This window comes from Gastrolobium bilobum, unplaced genomic scaffold (genome assembly GCF_033153095.1).
Source record: "Gastrolobium bilobum isolate Gb01-03AN ecotype WA unplaced genomic scaffold, APGP_CSIRO_Gbil_v1 utg13418, whole genome shotgun sequence".
NCBI lineage: Eukaryota > Viridiplantae > Streptophyta > Magnoliopsida > Fabales > Fabaceae > Gastrolobium > Gastrolobium bilobum.
In genome coordinates this window covers 79,877-90,000 of record NW_026897420.1, presented here as the reverse complement: position 1 = coordinate 90,000, position 10,124 = coordinate 79,877, and the positions used below count along the sequence as shown (strand labels likewise).

The following is a 10,124-nucleotide window of genomic DNA, read 5'->3' as shown; positions in this document are numbered from 1 at the left end:
AATTTCAAGGTGAGCAATTTACAGACAAGTATACACATTATCTAGTTGGAGCTGTTTTTTAATTCGTTTTTATTTAAGTTGAATGTTATTATGAGTTTGGTTTCATTTGGTGGTAGGAGAAGAAGTCATACTGTGATTTTTTTAGATGGATGGATGATACTACAAATGATATGATGGAACTGGAAGATTGGAGAATTAATAAGCTGGAGTTGAATGTAGTTGAAATGGAATTCAAGTTGAACTATGTGGACATGAAGCTGAATGATGAATTGCAGGTTAATGTGAATGAGAAGCAAATGAAGATTAATGAGCTATCAATGAAGATGGTTGCAAAGTTTGATAGGGTGGTAAAGGAAATTAGGCATGTGGGTAGGTGTGCTAGGGTGTTAGCTGCTACTATGGGTGTAATTAGGCCAGGCATTGGTCTTCATGGCCTAAGCCTACACAAAAAATATAAGCCTATATGGCCTATTAGCCTATTAAAGGTTTGGTTTAAAGGTCAAGTCAGGCCTATTATTAAAAAAATAAAAAGCCTACATGGCTTATGAGGCCTTTTAAGCCTACCATATTGCAAATTAAACTAAAATAAAAAAATAAAATGTCTCATTCATTAAACAATATTTCCAGCATGGGTTCAAACTAGAATTTATAAATCACAAAATATTAGAGCTGTCAAAATGGGCCAGCCCGGCCCATTTAACCCTAGCCCATGTGGGTTAGGGCCAAAAAGCCCACAATGATATTGGGCCACATGGGCCAAAAGCCCTATGGGTTAGGGCCAGCCCGTGGGCCTTCCAAAAATTTAATGTGTATTTTTTTGTTAAACAAAAAAGCCCATACTTGATTTTTATTAAATTGTTTGTAATTTTCCAATCTCAAGCAACAACCTATACCGAGTTCCAACTTGGTTTTCCAACCAATTTGATTTTATTTAACCTAAAATCTTATAAAACAATCAGATACAAATGCTGGACAAAATGAAATAAATTTCCATAAAAATATAGGCAGCAACTATGTAACAGCCCGTGTATACCCGGAATATTAACATTACATCGTATTAAGCGGTGCTTAATTAAAAATGCGGAATATTCTTTTTCTTTTCAATTATGACGTCATTATCAATTACCAACTTGATTACTTAATCAATTTCATAAAATATCGCCTGTATGTAAATTGCAATAAGACATCTACTGAAATACCTCAATATATAGATATAGTGTGTATCTAAATCACGGCATTACATCAAGTAATCCGGACAATATCCTGGTACATTATTAGAACTCCAAAAGACTCAAGACATAAACAAGACATGACAATACTATGTGTCATGGACAATTCCCATGCTCACCAAATAAACATAGTAACCAACGAGTCTCAACATAAAACTCCAATACATAAGCTGAAGCTATAAGCATAAAAGCAGCATACAAATCCAGCATCCAATCATGGCAGTATAATATAACAGCAATCTAACTCAGCTCCGGCCTCTTGCCGCCTGAGGTCTCAACATTACCTGACCCTGAAATAAGCATTCCCCAAACGTGGGGTGAGATCTCTAAACTAGAAATCTCAGTAAGACAAGGGGTCCTCAAGGATCTTCCACCCCAAGCTCACTTACATGTGCAATATAAGTTCAAAAAGCATTTATATCATTATCAGTTCCAAAACTATGTAGTGCAACAGATATCTATGGCATGTGTGTAATCACTATCTACTAGCCAGAGAAATGTAGGAATACGTCTATTCCCTACATGTAGTACAAGGAACACCGCTTGCACCTCACCCACAGCCTCACCCTATTGTATGTTCTACATACTCAGGCTTACCGTATAGGTGGAACACCTCCATGCATATCAACAAGGCACTAACATATAATAGCTCAACAGCATCTCCAAAACATCAAAAGCATGTAACACAACATGCATATACCATATCCCCATGGGACATGGTGGAACCACAACATGGCTAAACCGAGGACACGAAAGTTTACCTCTAAGCTAGTTATCCAATGCCACAAGCTCAAAGTCCAATCACAGCAGATCACAATCTGATATGGACCAAATATAAATCAATAAACATGTACCACATGCATACAATTAAAGACAACATATTTTCATTACGTTTTCAAGTCTTAAAGCTTCTAACAAAGCCACAAGCCCTTAATCCCATGATTCTGGTTTAGTTCATTAAATACAGAAGTTCAACTTCATCAATCTAGGGTCTACAAACCCCAATAGCCTACTGTATGCACAGCACAGCTACTGTTCTGCGAAATCCCAGAATATCCGGATACTCCTCGGGACCATATCCGGATATGCAATATCCGGATATACAGATTCTCATATCCGGATATACAATATCCAGATATCCTAAAACCCCATATCCGAATACACATATCCGGATATCATATCCGGATATCAAATATCCGGATATTACACGGGCAGATATCCGGATATTTCACGACAGAATGCAGTTTCTGCATTTTCGTGAAGATATCCCAAAAAGGTTCCCTTTTACCGATTTTAAACACCTAATCATGCATTTCTAGGCGTGTTCAACATTACCCAACAACAAGTTATCATCTTTAAGTCATTAGATGCATCAAGGTACCATTTTTAAGCCTTAAAACTCAAGTTAAAGGTTGGTGATCATATCACAGCTCAAAAACAGCAGAGGGAGATGCTCTTAGAGCTCAACACAGCCCCTCAAGTCTGACTCAAGGAAGATGGACGAAAATGGCTTCACAAAGGTTGGTTCTTTCTCACCAAAGGTCACCACTTGGACCTCAAAATGCCATGACTATGGCTTTCAACACCCAAACCACCCAAAACCAGCACCCTCACCCACACACAGAGGATGGAAACTCAGAATACACCCTCACACTTCCTCACCATGCATGTTCTTAAGTGTATACAAGCTCAAAGAGGGAAGAAATCAAGTAAAGGTGACAACTTGAGTTCAAAAATGGTGAAAGGAGGCAATAGAACAGTGAACCACCCTCAGCCCACCAAGTGCTTCACGTAGGAATTCTGGTATGCCTAGGGTTATGTGCTAAAATGCATATATATATATCCAAAACTCACTTAAGCGCACAGTGTTAACTTTAATTGCTACGCTTAGCATCTTAATCCCAAACTTTGGATTATGAAACTACATAATTTTCTAAGATTTATCATATTTTTCTTATATTTTTCTGAGCACCTTTCCGGTACGCGCTTTTCAAAGCCACTACCGGTTTCTAGCACCAGTTCTCATTATTTGGACTTGAAACTCGTTTTACAAGTCCTTCATATTATTCTAGTAATTATCATGCTCTTACATTAATTTTCTGGGATACTTTTTTCGGTACACATTTATACCGACTAGCAGAACCGGTATCTGCACTTTTCTTCCGAAAAGCGACTTTCAGCATTCTTAATCACTAATTATGATTATTAAGCCTCATAAATAATTATTAGGTTCAATTATGGAATCATTTCCTATTTTCACATAATTAATTAATTAAATACCTTAATTAACGGTGCGGGTTCTTACAAACTACAGGTTTTTTTTCCATGAATCAAATAGTTCGATGAACTAACTATAACACAACTTCATTTGAATAAAGAGAATGTATAACTAAGATAGATTTTTTCCATGACAGTGGCAGCAACACCAACTACAGGTTTTCCATGACAACTATCAGGTCCTCAAAACAAGTGTGATGGTCACACATGTTCCATAGGAATGTTGTTATTATAGATATTATATACATTTAGAAATAAAATTGCACTTAAAAATGTTACATATATATCTGTAGTGTAGTGGTTAGCCCAGTTCTTAGGGTGCTTTTGAGTTTTCAGAGTCTTAATTTCCAATGCAGTTGATATTTTCATTGTCGATGAAATTGTAGTATAGGGAAGACACCTTGCCATCAAACTTGGAAACTATTTGATAAGTTGATAGGTGTAACACCCCGTATATATGCGGCAGTGTTATCATTACATCGTATTAAGTTACACTTAATTAAAAATGCGGAATATTCTTTTTCTTTTCAATTATGACGTCATTATCAGTTACCAACTTGATTACTTAATCAATTTCATAAAATATCGCCTGAATGTAAATTGCAATAAGACATCTACTGAAATACCTCAATATATAAATAAAGTGAGTATCTAAGTCACGTCATTACATCACGTAATCCGGACAATATCCTGATACATTAATACAACTCTAATTAAAAAGTATTCGAATACCACAAGGTATCTGAATACCTTTACTAAGGTATCTGAATACTTTTCTTCCCAGAAAAGTATCCCCATACTCCTTGCTGAGTATTCGACTACCTGTTTATGAGTATTCCAATACTCCACGAAAAGTATTCGAATACTTATCAGACAGAATGCAGAAACTCGTGCAGTTTCTGCATAATCCCCAATTTAAAGGCCCTCTCACGATTTGGAGTCCAATAACTCCACAAACAGAAGTCCATTAATATATTTTAAGCATAATTTATCAACCTTTAACTTGAATGATCAAAGCTTCACTTTTTAATGACTCGAACAAGCTAAAACCATGAAATTTCAAAGGGAATGATCATGAGTTATCTCTAGGCTCAAAACTCAGAAAAATGGAGTGACTTAGAGCTTCCCACACAGCTCCACAACACTGACTTCACAAAGCCACAAATTTGACACACAAGCTTGGTCTTTTACACCTAAAGATGGCTTCTTGAAACCACAAATGAAAACAAAATGGCTCCCTCAATATAAACCCAAGAACTCAGCCCCTAAACCACCACTCACAGCAGCTACCACTCAGAAATGGAGAACCTTTCACCCTCCAAAGGCTTGAGAACTCACAACCATGTAGTTTTTGTGAAGAAGTCAAGAGGAAATGTGGTCTCTTGGAGTTTCAATGCAGAGGGAAGGTTGAGACAAGGTGGAGGAAGTGGCAGCATCCAAAGAATCAGAAAAACTCACGTAGAGATAATAGGAACTGACCTAGGTCTTTGTGCCACCTGGTATTTATAGGCGGATTAAGTCTAATACGTCGGTATTAGCACTAATAGTTCCGCTTATTAGTTTAACCTCAAACTTAAGATTCTAAACCTAGCCATTTTTCTAAGATTTGTCATATTTTCATTATTTGCAGCACTTTGCCGATACACGTTTTTACGTAGCCGCTATCAGTCCTGACGCCAGTTCTCATTATTTCGACTCCAAACTTTACATATCAGTCCTAAATATTATTCTAGGAATATTCATACACTTATTATAATTTTTCGGGATATTTCATCGGTACGCACTTATACCGTTAAGCGGAACCGATATCTGCACTTTTCGTGAGAAAGCGACTTTCAACATTATCACGCACTTACTATAATTATTTACGCCCTCTCATAATTATTCAAGGTCAATTATGGAATTATTCTTTAATTTCATCAGTAAGTTATTTAAATTCCTAATTTAACGGTGCGAGTTCTTACAGTCTTAATCTTCAGATTCAGTTCCAGCATAAGACAAATGCTTGCTTCAATCTCACTGCTTTCAGATCCTTCTTCTTCTGATTTAGAGTCACTCCAGGAAGCCATCTTTGCTTTCTTAAACTCCTTCTTCTCAAGGTTTTTATTCTCTTTTGTCTTCTTCTCTTTCTTGGCTTCTTGCTCTAACCTAGGATAATCATTGACCCAGTGATCTGTTCTACCACACTTGTAATACCATCATTAGTTTTAAAAGATTAGTTTTTGGATTTTACCTGCTTGTTTCTTGAGCTCCCATTGTATTTTGGGTTCTTGAAGTATTTTCTGAATTTTCGCATAAGCATAATGATTTCCTCCTCATCATCTGAATTATCGTTAGCCTCCTTGCATTGAGCTTTTAGAGCTATATATTTATCCTTTATTTTCACATCATTCTTTTTGTGAGACTCTAGTTGCATCTCATAGGTCATCAGTGATCCTGCCAGTTGCTCTAAGTTGAAGGTTTTGAAATTCTTAGTCTCTTGCAGGGCAGTGACTTTAGGCATCCAATCTTCTCTTGGGAGACTTAGAATTTTTCTGACATATTCTTCAACTATGATTTCCTTGCCTAAGGCACTTAACTCATTTACAATATTAGTAAAGCGTGTAATTATATCTTTAATTGACTCTTTTGGCTTCTTGGTAAATAATTCATATTGATGCATTAAGAGATCAATTTTAGATTGCTTTACCTCATTGGTTCCTTCATGAGTTACATCTAGGAGATCCCACACTTGCTTAGCAGTTTTGCAAACGATGACCGTGGTTTTTCTTCCCTTTTAGATTTTTCACGTAAAAATTATTGTGTTAATATCTCTCTATCTTTATCTTGATTTATTGCTTTGAGTTAATTTAATTTGCAAATTATTTTTATAAAACTCAATTCACCCCTCCCCCATCTTGAGTTCATGCAGGACCAACAGTTTCCATTGCAAATTTCGTCGCGGATTGCGACGGAAAAACACTGTATGCAGGTTTATCTTTCGCGACTGAATTGTAGTTTTTTGCATGGGAAATTTTTCATAGCAATTTGCGAGGGATTTGATCTCGACAATTTTCCCTCCCAAATATATTTGCGAGAAAACTTTTACCGACGAAATATGTTCCCCCGCAATTTTCGTCGTATACGTATCTTGCAAGGGAATTTTGATAGTTTGCATGGGAAACTTTCCATAGCTGTTAGCGCATTTTCTAGTAGTGTCCGTATTCTCAATACAATCCAACAAAAAATAAATCAAATTACAACAAAATAAAGGTATTTCTCAATGCTACATTTTAATTTCCCATTGTATTAACTAGTACAATGTTACGAACAAAATAAATAAGAATAATAATTTGACTTTATTGAGGAAGTCTGACCTCTTGCACAAGTATCTTTTGTGATAACTTTTCTAATATGATATTTTATTCATTTCACTGGAAGTTAAAATAGACAATGAAAACACTAACAAATAGTAACCACACACCTACTACTAACACTCACAAGATCCTATCTCATCCACTACTCCAATGTTCCTAAAGACTAAATTCAAATACTAACCCTTTTATTAACAACAACAATTTAAAAATTATAAAATTATAAAATAAAAACTAATAATCGTAACATACAACATTATATTAAAATTAAAAAAATAAAATAAAAATAAATGGAACTAATCAAACAATAAATTACAGATAACACATGGTACTTAAATTATAGAGTAAGCGTAAATGGCACTTTGGTGGCAGGTAACCATGAGTTTCCAGCAATGAAATTTGCAACAGTGAATTTTGAGGCTTCAGAAGGTCTAGTTATTACATGGTAACCTGACCATTTAACTCGACTTGCAGTGGAAGAACCAGGACCCGTGTTCATGTACTCTCCATAATACAGAGTACTTAAGGCAAAATTACCACTCCATTCTAACCAACCCGATGGATGAATCAAACTATCAAGAGAAGTTTTCATAACAACTGTTCGAGAATATTGCTTCCAAGGTCTTCCAAGATAAGTCTTAACAGAGTTTTGGGTTGGTTTCAAATCCGAGGCAGCGGTAACCCTACAATTGTGAATGGAAATGCCAGTGTTTTGGTTTGGATCGGTTCTGCCTTGGGCAGTGATTGTGTTAACTTTGTTGGGAGGGTTTCTTGCAAATATGTTGCAATTTTGGAACACAACAGCAGCATTACCAAAGATGAAGTCAACAGTGCCATAGATATCACATTCCCTATAGAATTGTCTTTCAGAGTGGACATATAATGTGTCTTGGTATCCTTCAAAACTACATTTGTAAAACACTGACAAATCTGATCCAGAACGCAATGCAACAGCTTGATGGTTTTTTGCACCTCCGGTGTTCCTAAATGTGATATCTTGAGCAATAAATCCATCCCCTACAACAGCTGCAAAAAATTCATTTCTAGTTAGATCTCACATTTCTCATTTCTTTGTAATAACATTTCTTATTACTTTGTAATAAACTGTATTAGAGAAATATAAAACCATTAATATAACATCAATCAGCAGCCTAAAAATAAGTAAGTAAAATGAAACAAATGAACTCACCAACAGTGGCTGAACGAAAGGTTGTAGTGCCACCTCCAACACTTTTGCTACCTGTGATTATGGTCTTACCAATACCATCTCCTACCAACATTATATTCTTTGCCTTTATCTCAACTTGTTCATTGTATATTCCTGCCTTCACGTGTATCACATACCTTCCGCTACTACTTTGTGGTGCAGCATTTATGGCTGCGTTCACCGTTGTGAACTTTCCAGAACCATCTTGTGCCACCACTACGTTAGCTTGAGAAGCTGGAGAAGATGTCTGCAAGAGCTTTCTATCACCTGGCTTGACCCATGTTGGGAACCCTTCTTTGTAATTTGGTTCTTCATATTGAACCTTGTTAAGAGCCAATGTGTTGCTTAGCAACTTAGTAACATTGTTGGACATGAGAGGCAGCACATAGTCTTGGACCCCAAGCTCGTAGAAGCCACCTTTGCATGTCTCAAGGTTAGTGAGAGCTGTGCTGAGCCATGTTTGAGCATCAACTTGGGAGCATTTGGTGTTTGGGTCTAAGGTTTTGTTGAGCCTTTGGATGGTTTGCTCATAAAGCTCAACACAATCAGCCCAAGCAGCTGTTTCAAGTTTGTTACGGCACTTTGAGCCAAGTGAAAGAGTGTTTGCATGGCCTTTGAGGGCTCGTTCTTGAGCAAGTTGCAATGATAGTTTGAGAAAATCTGATTTGTGTTTGATTGGTTTGTGTTGGTGAGTGGGGTTATTGCTTAAGAAATACTCACATGGTTGAGGGTTAGGGGTTTGGCTGCACCAAAGCTTAACGTCATTCAAGGAATAACCAGAAACGAAAGAGGAAAGTAAGAAGGGAACCAAAAGGGTTAGAAGCATGACAAATGCTGTCATGGTTACTGGCTATTAATTAGCCTTCTATATGGCCTTAATTACGTGGACAATCCTTGATAATTATTGAATGTGAATAATGAAGATGATGTATAAGAGAGAAGGGTTTGCTTGAATAAAAGTGGATGGATTTTCATTTGCTAGTAGCTTGCCTTTATATAGAGGAAGGGAGGAAGGGATTGTTGGAATAATATATAAGGAATCTTGCCATTAGGGGACACAAGCTTAATCTTGCCAATAGTTTTATTCATCACCAACATCTCAAAGTTGTAAGCAATATGATTGATAGAAATGTGATTTATGCTTGTCTTTAACTTTCAATCTTCGTAGAGTCTATTGACTTGACATGTGGCAATATTTTAGCAGCCAAATAAAACGCGTGAATATATGTATTCTTATTGAGTTTAGGCCGTGTCTTTTATGAAAGCAGCTGGCTCGGCTAATTGTATTGGATTTGGTTGTCAATGGGGACTAGCACAAATGTTGAAATTCTTGAATTGGCGACTAGTTGACGTTTCTAAAAGGTTTTCGAAGGCTAAATGAGAAACGACATTATCAGTGGACCAATGCGTACCATTATGTAGGATGTACATGCTTGTTTTAAATGATTAATAATTCGAACTATTTATGTTGGTAAAGTAAAACTTTCATTTCCCCGTGTCACGTGTGAAACCCTTATTATTTTCAAACAAGGAAATATTTTCCCTAGTAAAAGCAAGTAAGATTATTAATGAAAACCAAAATATTGCATGTGAAATAAGTATACTTTTGAATATTGCATATATTGTGAATTATAAGCAATATTTCTAGAAGGATGAGTTGATAACAACATTATGAATATAATTTATTTCTAATAAAGATACGTGTCATGGAAAAACTGTTAAAGCAAAACAAATGGCTACGAACAGATTCATGAATTGAGAAAAAGTACTTTGCCGCCAAGTGGCGAATGATGTTTTGCTGGTTTGAGAGTTTTGAAAATTTCAAACAAGCAACTTTGACAATGTGACCTTTCAAAGAAATTATGTTGTTCTCACTCTGACATCTAAATTTAAGCTTGAGTATTTAGCTGTGTGTATACTTTGCATGGCGACAGAAGCATCTGCACGTAAGGATAAGGATGAAACTTTAGAATGATGAGAGTCACCGAGAGTGGGTCTCGGGCTTAGGCTAATAAGGAAAGTGTGTAGGGAATGATGACTCTATAAATAACAAGGAGA

At 36.3% G+C, this 10,124-nt stretch overlaps 1 protein-coding gene across 1 annotated transcript; it reads right to left on the bottom strand.

The window, feature by feature from the left end:
• Positions 1 to 7,196: 7,196 nt before the first annotated feature.
• Positions 7,197 to 9,497, bottom strand: LOC133306799 (pectinesterase 2-like). Its single transcript, XM_061507175.1, has 3 exons — positions 9,479 to 9,497; positions 8,049 to 8,900; positions 7,197 to 7,885 (listed from the first exon to the last, which is right to left on the bottom strand). The coding sequence occupies exons 1-3, from the start codon at positions 9,495 to 9,497 to the stop codon at positions 7,197 to 7,199; spliced, it is 1,560 nt and encodes a 519-aa protein (XP_061363159.1).
• Positions 9,498 to 10,124: the final 627 nt, after the last annotated feature.